Source organism: Macaca mulatta, chromosome 11 (assembly GCF_049350105.2).
Source record: "Macaca mulatta isolate MMU2019108-1 chromosome 11, T2T-MMU8v2.0, whole genome shotgun sequence".
NCBI lineage: Eukaryota > Metazoa > Chordata > Mammalia > Primates > Cercopithecidae > Macaca > Macaca mulatta.
Window position 1 is genome coordinate 57,182,123 of NC_133416.1, and position 19,030 is coordinate 57,201,152.

Below are 19,030 nucleotides of genomic sequence, written 5' to 3' on the forward strand. Positions count from 1 at the left end.
TGTCTAGACCTACAATTCCGTTTGGCTATATAATTATACAAATATTGATTTGAAAGTAAAAAGCCAATTTGCTTTTGCTGTTTAACACTGCCCTGAAGGGTATGTAAACATTCCAATTGAAAAAAAAAAAAAAGAGGAAGAGAAGATCATACTAGCTTTCGGAACATCCCTGATAGCACAATGTGAAGTCTCTTCAAATGTCTGAAAAGAGAGCATCACTTCCAAGGCAGCATCTCAAAGGAAGAAGATAACCCTGGTGGCATTCATTCTTATCTCCTGCTATTGGCAAAGCTGTTCTTCTGCAATGTATTTGCAAAAGTGCCTTACAATTTTCTAGTTAACCTCCATCTATCTCTAAGGATCACTCTCCACCAACATCAAGGAAGAAGATCTCAAGGTGTACATCTGCTGCTGGTCAAACTAACCCAGTTTACAGCTGAAACTAGGCCAAATTCACACACAGTTAGCAGATTCTTAGGTAGTAAGGGCACTTTTCCCATATGAATTTAACCTAAGAGCATAGAAACAATACATAGTCCTTTTTAAACAATTTTAATAATTTGACCAAATATCGAACTTACAAATTAGGATACCAATTTGTTCCAGAGAAACCAAGTCATTAAGGAAACTTTAGTTTTTAGCAAGCAACAAATTTCAGCAAAATAGGTTATTATGACCTAGTTATCTTAAACAATGCAAATATCAACAATAAAAAAAAAGTATGGCTGGGCACGGTGACTCACACCTGTAATCCCAGCACTTTGGGAGGCTGAGGCAGACGGATCACGAGATCAGGAGATCAAGACCATCCTGGCTAACATGGTGAAACCCCGTCTCTACTAAAAATACAAAAAAATTAGCCGGGCATGGTGGCGGGCGCCTGTAGTCCCAGCTACTCGGGAAGCTGAGGCAGGAGAATGGCGTGAACCTGGGAGGCGGAGCTTGAAGAGAGCTGAGATCTGGCCACTGCACTCCAGCCTGGGCAACAGAGACTCTGTCTCAAAAATAAATAAATAAAGTATTACAATTCAAATAGTTTTAAGAAATAAAATGTTGGGTTAGTCTGGAACATGCTACTTTTTTGTGGGTTTTTTTTTTTTAAAGAAAAAACCTATCTGTTTGCAAACTAAATACTGTACACATACACACTCAAAATATTTACCAAACTGAAAAACAATTTTGAAAATAAAAAGATTTTCATCTGACCTAATTTTGCTGGTTTGCTTGTTCTTTAGGATACTCCTTTTACTAAATTACTGCTTCAGCTTAGTTTAAGTCAGACCCAAAGCAGAACATTTACATACCTGATTAATATATTACTTTTTGTGTGTACAAGTGAGAAATGTGGGGGAAAAAAAAAAAGACATTACTTTTTTTTTTTTTTTGAGACAGTTTCACTCTTGTTGCCCAGGCAGAAGTGCAATGGCACAATCTTGGATCACTGCAATCTCCGCCTCCTGGGTTCAAGCAATTCTCCTGCCTCAGCCTCATGAGTGACTGGGATTACAGGTGTGGGCCACCATGCCCAGCTGATTTTTGTATTTTTAGTAGAGACGGGGTTTCACTATGTTGGCCAGGCTGGTCTCAAACTCCTAACCTCAGGTGATCCACCGGCCTTGGCCTCCAAAAGTGCTAGGATTACAGGCGTGAGGCACTGTGCCCGGCATACTTTTTACTTGAGACAGTTTTCCTCTGTCACCCAGACTGGAGTGCAGTAGCACAATCTCAGCTCATTGCAACCTCCGCCTCCCAGGTTCAAGCAACTCTCCTGCCTCAGCCTCTTGAGTAACTGGGACTACAGGCGTACGCCACCACGCCAGGCTAATTTTTGTATTTTAACTAGAGATGGGGTTTTACCATGTTGGCTAGGCTGGTCTCAAACTCCTGACCTCAAGTGATTCACCCGCCTCAGCCTCCCAAAGTGCTAGGATTATACGCATAAGCCACCACGCCCGGCCGAAAGACACTACTTTTATGTACAATTCTACTATGAGCAAAGTTTGCTAGGATCGGGTCAGAAGGCATTTTGGACTATAGATCAGAAACAATTTTGATGTTGAAGACCAATAATCATGGCACTGTTTTGGTCAGTTGGTGAATCACAATTCAGCTTGGTACTTGCCTTTCATGAAGTGCACATTAAAAGATTTATAAAATTCAGGTCGGGCATGGTGGCTCTCGCCTGTAATCCCAGCACTTTGGGAGGCTTAGGCGGGCAGATCACTTGAGGCCAGTAGTTCAAGACCAGTCTGGCCAACATGGTGAAACCCTGTCTCTACTTAAACACAAAAATTAGCTGGGCTTAGTGGTATGCGCCTGTAATCCCAACTACTCCAGGAGGCAAAGGTCGCAGTGAGCTGAGATTGTGCCACTGCACTCCAGCCTGGGCAGCAGAGTGAGATGCTGTCTCAAAAAAAAAGACTTATAAAATCCAAATTACAGTACCTCCTTTAAAAAGTTATATACACCCTAAACTATGAAGTGTACCTATGAAAAAGGAGGAAAGAGAAGGGAAATTTCCAAATTGAGGGTTATCTTTGATTTATTTAAAATTTTAAAATCAGGATTTGGTTCATAGCTCAGCAAGCAGATTTAAGTGGGTCCAGAAATCTTGATTTTTTTTTTTTCCGTTTACTCCCCGAGGCCTTTGAACAGGCTCTTCCATTTGTCTTCCCCACTACCCTCTCTAAGTTTCTTAAGGACAAAGACCCTATGTCTCCTTTGCTCTTTTATCTCCAGTGTTGTAACCTGCCTAACACACAGTAGACACTTGAAATATCTGTTGAACAAATGAATGAATGAAAAGCCGCTGTTCAAATTAAATTTACCAGCATCCAAGACCACCTTACCAGTTTAAACAAACTTACCTCCCACCACTATGCAATACCCACCTAGCTAAACCGGTCTGCCCCTGCCCACAGAACAGAGGCCTTCTCACTTGTGACCAAGCTATGTACTTCAAATAGAATGCCCTACCTACTCTTCTTAACATACCCATTTACCAAGTCCCATCTGGTCTGTGAATCTTTTCCTAATCAGTTTGCAACACATTAAATTTTTCTAGATTACCCAAAAGCATGTATTTTGATACTTGTACTATCTTCTGTTTCATGAGAAAAAAAATCCTGTTTCTGAAACTAAAGTACCATAATCTTCTTGAAGACAGGCAATATATCATATATACTTCAGTATTTGATACTGTGCATAGTGTAGTACAAACCTAGTATGTCACTGGCACACAATAAGCACCTGATAAATGTTAAATTATACTTATTCCTAATTTATACACCAATGATATTTTTTTAAAAAGCTCAGGCAGCTTATGACAAATTAAAAATAGAACATAAAAAACTGTGTGGACTGGAGAAAACAAGACAACAAAATATACTATTAAAGTCATCTTTTTTAAAATATTAACTTTCATTCTGATCTTCCCGTAACTTGACTTAGCTCTCTCTTTTTTTTTTTTTTTTTTTTAAGAGATGGCATCTCACTCTGTTGCCCAGGCTGTAGTGCAATGACATGATCTTGGCTGACTGCAACCTCCATCTCCTGGGTTCAAGTGATTCTCATCCCTCAGTCTCCCAAGTAACAGGGATTACAGGTAAACACTACCATGCCTGGCTAACTTTTTGTATTTTTAGTAGAGAAGGGGGTTCACCACGTTGGTCAGGCTGGTCTTGAACTCCTGACCAAGTGATCCGCCCGCCTTGGCCTCCCAAAGTGCTGGGATTACAGGTGTGAGCCGCTTTGCCCGGCTCAGACTTAAGCTTTTTAAAAAACAATACATGCCGAGCATGGTGGCTCTCACTTGTAATCCCAGCACTTTGGGAGGCCAGGGCAGGTGGATCACCTGAGGTCGGGAGTTGGAGACCAGCCTGACCGACATGCAGAAACCCCATCTCTACTAAAAATACAAAATTAGCCAGGCGTGGTGGCACATGCCTAATTCAGCTACTCGGGAGGCTGAGGCAGGAGAATCACTTGAACCCAGGAGGCGGAGGTTGCGGTGAGCCGAGATTGCACCACTGCACTCCAGCCTGGGCAACAAAGAGTGAAAAACTCTGTCTCAAAAAAAAAAAAAAAAAAAAAAAATACAAAAAAGAGAAAGAGGAATGAAGTTAATGATGAAAGGCAAGAGTAAGGAGTCAAGGGATACGTAGGCACGCGGGGAATTCCTAATGATCTAAGGAGAGTATAGGCCGGGCACAGTGGCTCACGACTGTAATCCCAGCACTTTGCGGGGCCAAGGCAGGTGGATCACTTGAGGTCAGGAGTTCAAGACCAACCTGGCCAACATGGTGAAACATTGCTACTAAAAATACAAAAACTAGCCGGCTTGGTGGCATGCACCTGTAATCCCAGCTACTTGGGAGGCTGAGGCAGGAGGATCACTTGAACCCAGGAGACGGAGGTTGTAGTGAGCTGAGATCGCACCACTGCACCCCAGCCTGGGCAACAGAATGAGACTGTCTCAAAAAAAAAAAAAGAAAAAGAAAAAGAAGAAGAGGACAGACACTGGGGTGGATGCACAAAGTTGATTCTAGTGTCTAAAAAACACAGGGCTACTTTAGTTCCTCAAAAGCCAACATTTGCCAGGCGCACTGGCTCACACCTACAATCCCAGCACTTTGGGAGGCTAAGGTAGGAGGATCACCTGAGCCCAGGAGTTCAAGACCAGCCTGGAAAACATGGCAAGACCTTGTCTCTACAAAAAATAGAATTACAACAAAAGTAGTGCTTACAGTAGTTTGGGAGAAAAAGTAAATAATAAAAATTCAAAATAAAATAATAAAAATAAATATAAAAATTAGCCTGTGTGGGCCAGGCATGGTGGCTCACGCCTGTAATCCTAGCACTTCGGGAGGACGAGGCGGGCAGATCATGAGGTCAGGAGATCGAGACCATCCTGGTTAATACGGTGAAACCCCGTCTCTACTAAAAATACAAAAAATTAGCCGGGCGTGGTGGCAGGCGCCTATAGTCCCAGTCACGCAGGAGAATGGCATGAACCCGTGAGGCGGAGCTTGCAGTGAGCCAAGATTGTGCCACTGCACTCCAGCCTGGGCAACAGAGTGAGTTTCCATCTCAAAAAAAAAAAAAAAATTAGCCGGTGTGGTAGCACAAGCCTATAGTCCCAGCTACTCAGGAGGCTGAGGTAGGAGGATTGCTTGAGCCCAGGAGTTCAACGCTGCAGTAAGCTATGATTGCACCACTGTACTCCAGCCTGGGCAACACAGCAAGACCTTGTCTCCAAAAAACAAAAACTAGGCCGGGCACGGTGGTTCACGCCTGTAATCCCAGCACTTTGGGAGCCAAGGTGGGTGGATCACCTGAGATCAGGAGTTCAATACCAGCCTGGCCAACGTGATGAAACCCTTTCTCTACTAAAAATACAAAAATTAGCCAGGTATGGTGGCAGACACCTGTAACCCCAGCTACTCAGGAGGCTGAAGCAGGAAAATTGCTTGAACCTGGGAGGCAGAAGTTGTAGTGAGCCGAGATCCTGCCACTGCACTCCAACCTGGGCAACAGAGTGAGACACTGTTTCAAAAATAAATAAATAAATGAGGGCTGGGCGCGGTGGCTCATGCCTGTAATCCCAGCACTTTGGGAGGCCAAGGCAGGCGGATCACCTGAGGTCAGCAGTTCGAGACCAGCCTGACCAACATGGAGAAACCCCGTCTCCACCAAAAATACAAAATTAGCCAGGCGTGGTGGCGCATGCCTGTAATCCCAGCTACTTGGGAGACTGAGGCAGGAGAATCTTTTGAACCCAGGAGGTGGAGGTTGCGGTGAGCCAAGATCGCACCATTGCACTCCAGACTGGGCAATAAGAGTGAAACTCTTGTTTCAAAAAATAAAAATAAAAAATAAAAAAAAGCCAACATTCCAAATTAGAGATTTGGAGAAGGAGGTAAAATGTACCTCTATTTTATAAGAGAAATAAATGGGAAGGTAAAAATTTGCTTATATAATAAAATCAGGATTTCTTTAAAAATAAACATTTTGGGGAGGAGATTTCTGGCATAATCATTTCCCAAAGTATTTCACAACATCTCAATTTATGCTCAAATCCTCATAGCACTCTCACAAAGAAAATAGAGATGTTTAAATCCCTATTTTATAGGTGGAGAAACAGACACAGAAATAACAGGTAAAAGCCAACACTAGTTATCAACACTCTAAACCACAGAGTCTTCCCTCTGCCCCCATATTTTATCAGTTGCCTCCTTCTATAGGTCTTATTATCACAATCTCTTCTACCCATTTCTCCCTGCTTCCATCTTCACAGCTACCATTCCAGTTAGGGCTGTTATTGCCTCTTTCCTGAGCTATGACAACCATGTCATTCCTAGTCAGTCTCCCAGCATCCACCTCTAATGCAGCCTACACCTCTGCCAGGGTAATCTTCCCAAAGCACAGTTCTGATTATGTCACTCCCCCTTACTCCTATTTCCCTCAAGTCCCACACCTTCTTGCCTCCGCTCAGGCTGTCACCTGATCTAAAATACCCCCTTTCATCTCTGCCTGTTGGGATTCTACCCTATAGCTAAAGCTCAGCTCAAACCCTTTCCCCCATAACACCATTTAGTCATCCCTTTCCCTCAATTCAAAAATGCTAAAAGCCCTGATAGGTTCTCACAAAATATTTGCTGAATGAACCTGAGTATTAAGATCTCTTATTCCACACTCTAGTCCCCACCACACTCTAAAGTAATCCATCTTCTGAGATGATGTGACCTCAAAGAGAAGCCTAATTAGTATGCCATTGTGGTTACTGAGCTGGTACCAGATGATAGGGTCATGCAGCAGCTATTAGAGACAGAAAATAGAATATTGTTTTGAAAGGCCTGTAAGTGGATAAGAGCTATTAAAAACATCAATCAATTCAAAGAAAATATTGAATGGCATAAGCAAGATACCACAGTAAGTACTATAGAAATAAAAAAAAGTTCAAGACACAGTTCTTACATTACTTTAACACCAGTAAGGCTGACTCGAGAACAACATTTACTAAATTAGGTATTAATGAAAGTCTGAAATAGGAGAGGATGGTAATACAAAGAGAAGCTGGTATAGAATAATTCCCTTAGATCACACGTCAGTACCATCAGCCCCATTTTTCTTTCTTGCTAATTTATTTCCCAGACGTTTCCTCTATTAGCACCTCCTTTTTCTCCCCAGTTCGCCACCCCATCTCAATCCTTTATTCTTTCCCCCGGGGAGATGGAGTCTCACTCTGTCACCCAGGCTTGAGTGCAGTGGCACAATCATAGTTCACTGTAGCCTCAAACTCCTGGGCTCAAGCAATCCTTCAGCCTCCTGAGTATCTGGGACCATAGGCGTGTGTCACCACACCCAGCTAATTCTTTTGTTTTTGAAATAGGGTCTCGCTCTGTCCTAGGTTGGAGTACACCAGTGTGATCTCAGCTCACTGCAACCTCCGCCTTCCCAGCCATCCTCCCACCTCAGCCTCCGAGGTAGCTGGGATCACAGGAGCATGCCACCACACCAGCTTTTTCTTTTTCTTTTTCTTTTTTTTTTCTGTAGAGATGGGGTTTTTGTGGTCAGGCGCTCAAACCTGTAATCCCAGCACTTCGGGAGGAGGCTGTGGTGGGTGGATCATTTGAGGTCAGGAGTTCAAGACCAGCCCGGCCAACATGACAAAACCCCATCTCTACTAAAAATACAAAAATTAGCTGAGTGTGGTGGCGGACGCTTATAATCCCAGCTACCTGGGAGGCTGAGGCAGGACAATTGCTTGAGCCCAGAAGGTGGAGGTTGCAGTGAGCCGAGATCACGCCACTGCACTCCAACCTGGGTGACAGAGTGATATTCCATCTCAAAGAAAAAATAAAACCAGAGATGGGGTTTTGCCATGTTGCCCAGGCTGGTCTCAAACTCCTGGACTCAATCGATCCACTCATCTCAGCCCTACAAAGTGCTAAGATTATAGGCATGAGCCACTATGCCCGACCGCTAATGTTTTCAGAGACAGTCTTGCTATGTTGCCCAAGCTGGTCTCAAACTCCTGGCATCAAGTGATTCTCCTGCCTCAGCCTCCTGAGTAGCTGGGATTACAGGTGCAAGCCACCAAACTTGGCTCTCAATCATTAATTACTCAGCATCAAATATATGAATTAGGTGAAAGCAGATGCCTAGTATCTCCTTCAAAAAGAAATTGTGGACTGGGCCTGGTGGCTCATGCCTATAATCCCAGCACTTTGGGAGGCAGAAGTGAGAGGATTGCTTGAGGCCAAGAGGTGGACACCAGCCTGGGTAAAATAGGGAGACCTTATCTCTATAAAAAATTTTGAAAAAGTAGCAGGGCATGGTGGTGCAACCTGGGAGACAGAGTGACATTCTTTAAAAAAAAGAAAAAAGAAAAAAGAAAGAAGAAATTATGACTTTTTCCCACTTCAACTGAAAATGCTTTTATAGAACACAAAGAAAATCCAGGATAAAAAGTATAGCCAACTGCTACTCTAAAGAAAAAAGCAATATCCTAGTAAATTTTTCCCAGTTCATGGCACAGAAAATAGTGCCAACTATTCAGCAGAAAAAGAATCTTGATAATAAAAAAGCGGCCAGGCACAGTGGCTGACGCCTGTAATCCCAGCACTTTGGGAGGCAGAGGCAGGCGGATCACCTGAGGTCAGGAGTTTGAGAATAGCCTGGTTAACATGCAAAACCCTGTCTCTACTAAAAATACAAAAAATTAGCCGGGCTTGGTGGCATGTGCCTGTAATCCCTGCTACTCGAGAGGCTGAGACAGGGAATCGCTTGAACCTGGGGAGCAGAGGTTGCAGTGAGCCGCGATGTCGCCACTGCGCTCCAGCCTGGGTGACAGAGACAGACTCCATCTCAAAAAAATAAATAAAGATAATAAAAAAGCCTGGCTAAAACCTATTAAGAGCAGCTACAGAAAAGAATTTTAGTGACCATTTAGAATGAGTGCCTGTTAGGCTTTGACCATGTAAGTGACCACTGCTTTATTTTTAGGTAACCCAAATGAAAAACAACTTTAAGACTGGAAAATACTTCAGCTTTGTAAAAATCCCAAATTTGAAATCTGTTTTTCCTTTTGGACAGGCCAGCTCAGAATGACTTACGGAGTTCATTTCCTTCACTGAGAATCTCTGCCCGGCGCACAAGCTGCTCAAACAGATTCCGCATATTCAGCATCATAGTATCCATCTTTCTGCCAAGAAATCAAATATACATTAGGGGTCCTGCCTTCTCACCCACGACAGAAGATTCTATAGCAATCCAGCCATCAGTGACCAACATCTGGACTCTTCCATTTATAACTACCATTATAAGAATCTCAAGCTAACAACAGATGTTTTGTGTGATTCTTATTATAAAAACAAACTTGGAATATTTAAGACTCATCTTAAAATTAGAAAACCATTTCAGACCTTTGAATATAACAGCCCCTCCAATCACTTTGTAGCAGAAAACAAATAGGAAAAAGCATGTCAGTTGATTACTAAGTGACTGACCAACAACAAAATGTGGTTCTTCAAGTCAAGCCTATTGATTAATATAATACTTTTGCCAGTTTATTCCTTGTGGGCCTTGAAGACCTACAATGTGACTTAAAATATCTATTTTTAATTTCATTTTTAGCTAATGCCCCTGTTGCAACTGCCTTTTAAAATGCAGGACATGGTCAGCACATTTCCTACCAACAGCACAGATGACGTCACACGAATGATTAAGTGGGAAAATCGCCAGCTCAGCAGCACAAGAATTATTTCTGTAATGCAGGGCTCTCTGCTAGGCTGTGTGGAGGAACTATGTCTAACAAATTTATACTAAGTAGAGGCAAAGGATTATGTTGTACCACATTCTGGCATCAGAGAGACAATACACCACCTTCATAGTTCGAAGGGCAAAGCAAAAATCATTTGCTACTGTGTTCTGTATAGTGAATTTCAGGCTTCGTATTTCCCCCCAAAGGCCTGCTGATACTACAGAAAAAACAGTGTCATTACAGGCAGTTATATTCCAAATAGATTTTAACTGGGAACACTTTGAGGAAATAAGATCTTCACTTAACAGTCAAGAAAGAAACACATTAACTGGATGTTATGAAAACTATCAAGGAAATGAAATAAAAAGTCAAATTTCATTAGAAATGTAATGTCCTCAGAAATACCATTAAAGGATTCTTATGTTTCTCTTAACCAATGCTTCAACATTCTAGTCCAGGTCCTTATTTCCTAAATAAAATTTTAAGAACTCTTACGAAGGGTTAGTGATTTTGCAATGTTTATAAGATTGTACCACAAGCTATGAGAGCAAGAAAAAATATATTAAAAAGCACAAAGGACAAAGAATATATGAACATAGGCTGGGCACGGTGGCTCACACCTATAATCCCAGCACTTTGGGAGGCCAAGGTGGGTGGATCACTTGAGGTCAGGAGTTCGAGACCAGCCTGGGCCAACATGGCGAAACCCTGTCTCTAGTAAAAACACAAAAATTAGCTGGGCACAGTGATGTGTGCCTATAATCCCAGCTACTTGGGAGGCTGAGGCAGGAGGATTGCTTGAACCTGGGAGGCAGAGGTTGCAATGAGCTGAGATGGTGCCACTGCACTCCAGCCTGGGTGCCAGAGCAAAAAAAAAAAAAGAATATATAAACATAAGATATTTTCTATTAAGTGCTGCAGAATTATTCATTTATATTCATATGATAATTGCTATAATAGAAAAAAAGTTTTCAGTTCCAAGCCTGGATGCAATATATACCTGAATCAGGGCCGGAAACCAAGATTTTCAAATGGCAAGTATCTGTTCCAAGCTACATAATCACAGCAAGCTGCTAAGCAACCAGACCAACAAATGTATTACAAAGATCTTTCTCTAAACTAAGAACAAAACTAAAAGGATAGCATTAAAACCGGCAGGAAGAGCTGTGGAATTCATAGAGACTCCATGGATTTAACAATATAACGAAATAAGCAACATACCCCAAGTGCTACAGGACAGAAATGGGCAGGACATTGGGTAGTCAATTCAAATGTTGATTTCCTTTGGCTCTCATGAGGTAAAAATGGAAGACTCTAATCAGTAGTTTTAATATAAGATATTGCTTTCTATCATCTCGGCACTCACTCACATATTGTGAGACTATAAGACAGTGAGCTCAGTACCACAGCAAAACTTCTAATCTGTCCAAGAATTCAAAAAGGAAAATTTCATGGTGCTAGGATGTTGAAAACTGGTTGTTTAAAAAAAAGCTTTTTTTGCCGGGCGCGGTGGCTCAAGCCTGTAATCCCAGCACTTTGGGAGGCTGAGACGGGCGGACCATGAGGTCAGGAGATCGAGACCATCCTGGCTAACACAGTGAAACCCCGTCTCTACTAAAAATACAAAAAACTAGCCGGGCGAGGTGGCGGGCGCCTGTAGTCCCAACTACTCGGGAGGCTGAGGCAGGAGAATGGCCTAAACCCGGGAGGCAGAGCTTGCAGTGAGCTGAGATCTGGCCACTGCACTCCAGCCCCAGCGGCAGAGCAAGACTCTGTCTCAAAAAAAAAAAAAAAAAAAGCTTTTTTTTTTTTTGGAGGGGGGTGGTTAAGTCTTAAATTACAATATAACCTGTTCTTTTGTTCTTTTTTTTTTTTTTTTTTTAATTTTTTGAGACAGAGTCTTGCTCTGTCCTCCAGGCCAGAGTACACTGGCGCCACCTCAGCCCACTGCAACCTCTGCCTCCCGGGTTCAAGTGATTCTCTGGCCTCAGCCTCCTTACATTGTTCTACCCTTCCTGTTTATGTACATCAACTACTCTACTCACTGACCTACCCTATCCCACACCCTACTGACTTCCAATTTTGATTTCCCTATTTTTATCATTCTCTCAGTCGCTCAGTTCCAAACTTCAGAATCACCTCTGGTTCCTCCCTTTCCCACAGCATAATCACTAAACCTTGTGTACTCTTCTCTCATGTATCTACCATACCTACCCCCTCATCACTTGCAGCTTGTCACCACTCACTTCAATTGTGTTCCCTGCCTCCAGTCTTTCCCTCACTGCTTCAGGCAGTTGCCACTCAGATACAAACTCTTGGCACTTGAATTAAACTTTACCATATGATTCTGTCCTGTGTCCCAAGTAGACTGTAAATTTGAGGGGAAAATCCTTACATGTAGCACTTCTATATTACACACACAAGCATGTAGTATTTAATACGATGCTCACAAAAAAAAATGATATATGTTAATTCAGAGAGGAAACACACACAGATATCTGTGATGCTATGGTCAAAAGAATTTCCATTCTCCCTCAACATCAACGTGTAATATAGCTTAAAGCAAAAAGAAGAGTTAACACAGGGAGAGGGAGCAGAAGTCCTGGGACAAGCTGGGTGTGGTGGTGTGTGCCTGTAGTCCCAGCTACTTAGGAGGCTGAGGCAGGAGGATCACTTGAGTCTAGGAGTTTGAGACCACCCTGATCATCACAAGACTCCCTTCTCTTAAAATAAATAAATAAATAAATAAATAAATAAATAAATAAATAAAAGTCCTGGGACAAACCTTTAGCTCTTCTATCTACCAGTAGTATAATCTTCAGTAAATCACTTAAATTCCAAGACTCATCTATGAAGTGAAAACAATAACACTTGCTCTATTTACCTCACAGAATATTATAAAAATTTTTAAATGTATAAGTTGAGAATCTTACTACCAAAATATAAGGTATCTTTTAGTTGGTATGAAGTGAGTTTCTTTTGTTTAGGTTTGGTTTTGGTCTGATAGTTGTTACTTCCATCCTAAAACAGTGATTCTCAAATCTAGGTGTTTTTTCCCCCTAGGCTGTCTCCAAATAAGGATATCACTAAATTCAGAATTTTAGACCACTTTTTAAAATAGTGCTATACAATTAGAAAGAAAAGTATCCAGTATTTACTAGGTGCTTTGAAATGATTCGGGCACTAGACACTTCACATATACTTTTTCTTTAAGTGAATTTGACTTCTTTTTGAGATGGAGTCATGCTCCGTCACCCAGGCTGGACTGCAATGGTGCCACCTTGGTTCACTGCAACTTCCGTTTTCAGGGTTCAAGCGATTCTCCTGCCTCAGCCTCCTGAGTAGCTGGGATTAGAGGTGCCTACCACCATGCCCGGCTAATTTTTTTTGTATTTTTAGTAGAGACTGAGTTTCACCATGTTGGCCAGGCTGGTCTCGAACTCCTGACCTCTAGCAATCTGCTTGCCTCTGCCTCCCAAAGTGCTGGGATTACAGGCGTGAGCCACCATGCCTGGCCTCACTAACTTAATTATCTCCATTTTACAGACAATGGGCAACTAAGGCCAGAGACCTTAAATTGACTAATAAATGTCGAGCTCTTATTGAAACCCAGGTCTGAGTCCAAAATCCATATTATCTCCAACCCAACATATAGAAGAGATGATATGTTACAAAAATATCAATTAGACCATATATGTTGCAGACCTACTCAGAGACCTCCCCCAAATCATGTCATACAAACAGCAACACATATAAAACATAAATTATAGCTGGAATCCAGACCAAGAAGAATCAAGGAAACAGCAAAATTCGACCAGGTCTGGGCTTTTAAACAAGCTATTCTAGATGAGGTTTGCTGTTTCTGAAGAGTTATTTTTTCCTCTAACATAGATTTACTTAGGGTAATCCAAAAATTGCACTAGCAGAATATAATCCTCTTCTCTTTATATGCTAGGGGACCATATATTTTTATTAACATTCTACAGAAGTGACTCTCAGGAATTATTTATAGATGACAAAAATATCTTTCTATATCAGTACTAACTCTGGTATCTCAGCCAAATTGTAACTCAAAAAGCTAAAATTTACTCACCCTATTCAACGTCAATTGAAAATAGTTGTAATTTTCCTGCTGGGTCACATTTTCACCCTCATGAATACTTGTTTATTTCCCCCCATGTATTATTTAGTCCATAGCTAGGAGATACACTAATGTGAAAGGAAACAAAAACAAAGTCATATTGTAGTACATTGCTTTTGCAGCTGTAAAACAGCTGTCACTTTCCACAACAGAGACTGCTGCCTTTCGGGAAAGCTGAAACTATCCCTGTGTGCAGCAAGAAAATCAGTTTGTGGAGCACTTTAAACCAAAGGTGTTAGAGAATCTCAGCTGTTATTGATGGGGAGCCCCAGAGGTGGAGAAGTCACTATGTTACAGATTCCCAATCTGTAAGTATCCCTAAGGGGGCAATTTGGCAACACCATCAAAGAGTCTCAGCTGGATGTGATTGCTTTGAGTCCCCAATTTAATTTCAATCACCCAGCCAAGAGACAGATATCGTCCTTCAGAATAACAGACTACTACAGATCTTACTGCAGGGTATCCTGGGAAAAGTCTCTATCCTCTTCTTCCTCCTCCTTCAAACAACATTATTAAGAGACCTATATATCAGGTTTTTTAGATGCATCAAGGGTGTTAAATACTTTAAGACAAAGCAATGAAAGGCTGCTGGAGTTTTTCAGGAAAGTGTTTTAATGAAAAACTTTCCCACAAACATTGCTAAATCTGGAGATTTCCAAGAAATCAACAATATAGATTCCTTGCTGTCAAGGAAAACCATTCTCAAAGATAATCTCAGTACTTTAAGATCCTGTCACAGGAACATATTTGAGGACAATGTGAAGACAATTCTTTTCCTGAAATGTCCAGCTTCTGCTTCACTGTATCAAAAGTCTCTAATACAACTGGCGGGCAGAAGGATTATCTTGAAACCAAATGTTCTTTATAAGCAAATCACTTGCAGAGAGTAAACAAAATGTTCTCAATCCAGCATGAATGAAGACTAAGGGAAGATTTGAATTGTGATTTTTCAGAAAATTACTATCAGTTCAGCATACTAAATACCTCTTTTTTTCCCTGTGAATTCTTCCTATTCTGGTCTTCCATCCTTCAAGGTCTAGAATAAGTCTCACCAATTCACTGAAGCCTTCCCTAACCATTTCAGTCCAAAATGATTTCCTTTATTATCTATAACATTCATTTAGCAGATACAAAAATACTGTTTATTATTAATCTTCTATGTTCAAAAAAATTAACAGTAAAACAGGCCAGGTGCAGTGGCTCACACTTGTAATCGCAGCACTTTGGGAGGCCAAGGCAGGTGGTTCACCTGAGGTTGGGAGTTCAAGACCGGCCTGACCAACATGGAGAAACCCCATCTCTACTAAAAATACAAAATTAGCCGGGTGTGGTGGTGCATGCCTGTAATCCCAGCTACTCGGGAGGCTGAGGCAGGAGAATCGCTTGAACCCGGGAGGTGGAGGTTGCGGTGACCCAAGATCACATCATTGCACTCCAGCCTGGGAAACAAGAGGGAAACTCTGTCTACCAAAAAAAAATAATAATAATAGCAAAACAAAAATCTCACTACCCTAAACAACTATATGTACCACCTGATTTAATCTTTGTCCATTATATACTCATATTTCATGGTGTTACAATCATACATTACATATAATTTTGTGTTTTGCTTCTTTTTATCATGTTTCCATTAAGTTCTAAAGAGCTGATGAACAACTGTTTAACTATTCTCTTCTTTGGACGTTTAGGTCATTTCCAGTTTTTCACTTACCTCTGCCTGGAATCTCTTGCATGGTCATTCTCTCACCTCAAATATCTTTACTCAAATGCCACTGTCTCAGTGAGGTCTTTCCAATCATCCTATTGTAAATGGCAGCCTTTCTCTAACATTACCCTGCTTTACTTTGTGCCAAAGCACTTCTCTCCGTCTAACATATTTACATATTTATTCAGTTTATTGTCTGTGTCCCCTCTAGCTTAAGTTCCAAGAAAGCAGAGATTTGTGTGTTTTCTTCCCTGATGCCTAGAACAGTACCCGACATTTGGTAAATGACTAATAAATATTTGGGGAATAAATGAATTGAGCATTCCTATGGACAATATTTTTCTTCAGGTGACTGTGTTCCTTAGAATAGATTTCCAAGACTAGGATTGCTATATTAGGGTGTAAAAACCATTATATGGCTGTTAATAGTGCCAAAATGTTTTCTAAAAGGGATGTACTAATGTACAGTACTCTCAACAGTGTATATATAGGCTTACTAGACTCACCAGTTATCTAAAGTTCTATTACCCCCAAATTAACTGCACATTCTTTAAGACCAAATAAGACTGTGTTCTACTTACACTTTGCACTTAAGAAATACCTATTGAATGAAAGTAAGCAGACCGGGTACGGTGGCTGACACCTCTAATCCCAGCACTTTGGCAGGCCAAGGCAGGCTGATCACATGAGGCCAGGAGTTCAAGACCAGCCTGGCCAACATGGTGAAACCGTATCTCTATTAGAAACAAAAAATTAGCCGGGCATGGTGGTGCACACCTGCAATTCCAGCTACTCCGGAGGCTGAGGCAGGAGAATCACTTGAACCCGGGAGGCAGAGTTTGCAGTAAGCCGAGATCGTACCACTGCACTTCAGCCTGGGCCACAGAGCAAGACTCAGTCTCAAAAAAGAAAAAAGAAAGCAAGCTAGTATAACCTTTATGGAAAACAGTATGGAGATTTCTCAAAGAACTAAAAATAGAACTATCATTCGATCCAGCAATCCCACTAATGGGTATAAGGGTAAGAAATCAGTATATCAAAAAGACCCCTGCACTCATATGTTTATCGCAGCAGAATTTACAATAGCAAAGACACAGTATCAACCTAAGTGTTCATCAACGGAGGACTGGATAAAGAAAATGTGATATATAAATAGACATACACCACAGAATACTACTCAGCCATAAAAAAGAATGAAATCACATCTTTTGCAGCAACATGGATAGAACTGGAGGCCATTCTCCTCAGTGAAATAACTCAGAATGTCAAATACCGCATGTTCTCACTTATAAGTGGAAGCTAATCAATGGGTACACAGACATACAGAGTGGAATAATACACACTGGAGACTACAGAAGATGGGAAGGTGGAAGCGGGAGCTGAGGGTTGAAAAACTACGTATTGGGTACAATGTTCACTATTTGAGTGATGGGGACACTAAGAATCCAGACCTCACCACGACGCAATACATGCATGTAAGAAATCTGCACCTGTACCCCCTAAATATACAAATTTTTTTTTAAATCCCCTCCAAAAAATAAATACCTATTGAATGATTAAGCTACAGGAAAGGTGCCTTCTCTAAACACCTACAATAACTCGGAAAGCTTATTTACCCGACACATTCGAGAGAAAGATAATGCTTAAAAAAAAAAAAAGAAAAGAAAAGAAAAAGGCTTATCTCCCCACCTACCCCCACTTTTCCTACACACACCTTTCGGCCTACGAATGAAATCCTGTGAAGAGAAATATACGTGAAAGTGCACAAGTAAGGCCTCGTTGTCACTGAGGCTAAGAATTAGGATGAGAAGGACAAGATGTCATTGCCTCGGCCTGCTTCCCTAGACACACGCGACCCACTGAGGAGAGGGGCTCCACTGCAGGCCGCCCGGGTCTCTCAAACACCAGGGCGCTTCCCTTCGAAAAAGATGGGGTGTCATTCCAACCACTCTTAAACTCGTATTTGACTGAGAGACTCTTCTTCGGGATGGCTCCTGCCCCGCTCCAGCCATCACCTCAAAAAGACGCCCCCGGCTTTCCACAAAACCCGGCGCCAAGACAGAAGCCCCCTACCCTCCCAGGCTGCGTCCATTCGGCCTGCCCCGACCCCCGCCCCAGAAAAGCCCGAGTGGACAGGCTGTGGCTGCCGGCCTGTCCCGCTGTCCCGGACCCCCGCGGCGTCCACGGCTCACCACACGAACGCTCTGCTTCCTACCACAATCCAGCGCCAGACGCACTTGGTCTGGCACCCCGACTACTCAATTCAGTCAGCCTGGCCCCACCTGGGCCGCCCTTCACTTCGCTCCGCGACTCACCCAACGGCAGAGCAGCGCCGCACCGCGCCGCGCCGCCAGCTCCCGTTTGAAATCCTTCACCAACCAATCACAGAGAAATTTATTCCTCCCGCGGCGTCCCTCTACGGTGTGACGTACACGTCAGGGACACGCAGAGGTGACGGGAACGGGAATGGGCATGCGCATTCTGACAAAGCGAAGCCAAAGATGGCCATTTTGACTAATGTCAACGGTTTGGTTTTTTTTTGCGGTGCCCTTTCCTGAAGTCATTCAGGATGCCATATTGCCTAAGGGCAAGTGGTACTTCTTAAGTGCAAATTATTCTTGGTCTCACTGTCTGTGGGACTAGGGCCCTTGGAAAAGATTAATTGAACAATGTTAAGTCTCAGTAGAATCGGAAGAATACCAGGAGTTAGAACAGCAGTTATTTTCAAGCACATTCACTGAGCTATATTATCCCTTCCATTGATGTATCCATTCAGACTTTTATTTGACACATATTAAGTGAGCCCACATCATCACAGGCACTCCACTGGGAATCGGAAAAATAAATATGGTATGGTCTCTGCTGTCCAGTAGCTACGAATGGAGGCGATAGCTCGAGGAAACAAAAATAAATACAAAATGAAAATAAAATACTATAATTCCATTTAATAAACGTTATTTAGAACTTGGCATTGTGCTAGCACAGGAGCTTTCATGCTTTTTAAAAAATCTGGACCCACAGTGAGAAATACATTTTACATTACAACCGGGTAATGAAAACTCTGCTCATCCTTACTATATGCAACGTACTCAGAACTTACTACTCAACAACGTATGGCTACCCGCAATTTGGAAAAATACTGGCTGGAGCATACGAGAAGCGCTGTGGTTTAAAGGAAAGAGCACTTAGTGTCACATTGGTCCTTAAGCAAAAAAAAAAAAAAAAAAAAGAAAGAAAGATCACAGATTTGGAGGAAGGAGATTAGGGAGATATTGGTCAAGAGATATAAAATTTCGGTTAGAGGAAAATTTAGATCTATTGTACAACACGGTGACTGTGGTTAATAACAATGTATAATACATTTGAAAAATTGCTAACAGTAGATCTTAAATGCTCTAACCACACACCCCAAAAAAGTATG

At 42.0% G+C, this 19,030-nt stretch overlaps 1 protein-coding gene across 10 annotated transcripts in view; it reads right to left on the reverse strand.

Annotated features, from left to right (window-relative positions):
- Positions 1-17,978, reverse strand: part of RACGAP1 (Rac GTPase activating protein 1) — a 36,284-nt gene extending 18,306 nt beyond the window's left edge. The window contains exons 1-3 of one of the 10 annotated variants that reach the window (XM_028828953.2): positions 14,358-14,409; positions 13,857-13,972; positions 9,117-9,205 (exon numbers count right to left, since the gene is read on the reverse strand). In XM_028828953.2, the coding sequence (XP_028684786.1) occupies positions 9,117-9,201 (85 nt within the window). In that variant the 5' untranslated portion in view covers positions 9,202-9,205; positions 13,857-13,972; positions 14,358-14,409. 10 annotated transcript variants of the gene reach the window in all.
- Positions 17,979-19,030: the final 1,052 nt, after the last annotated feature.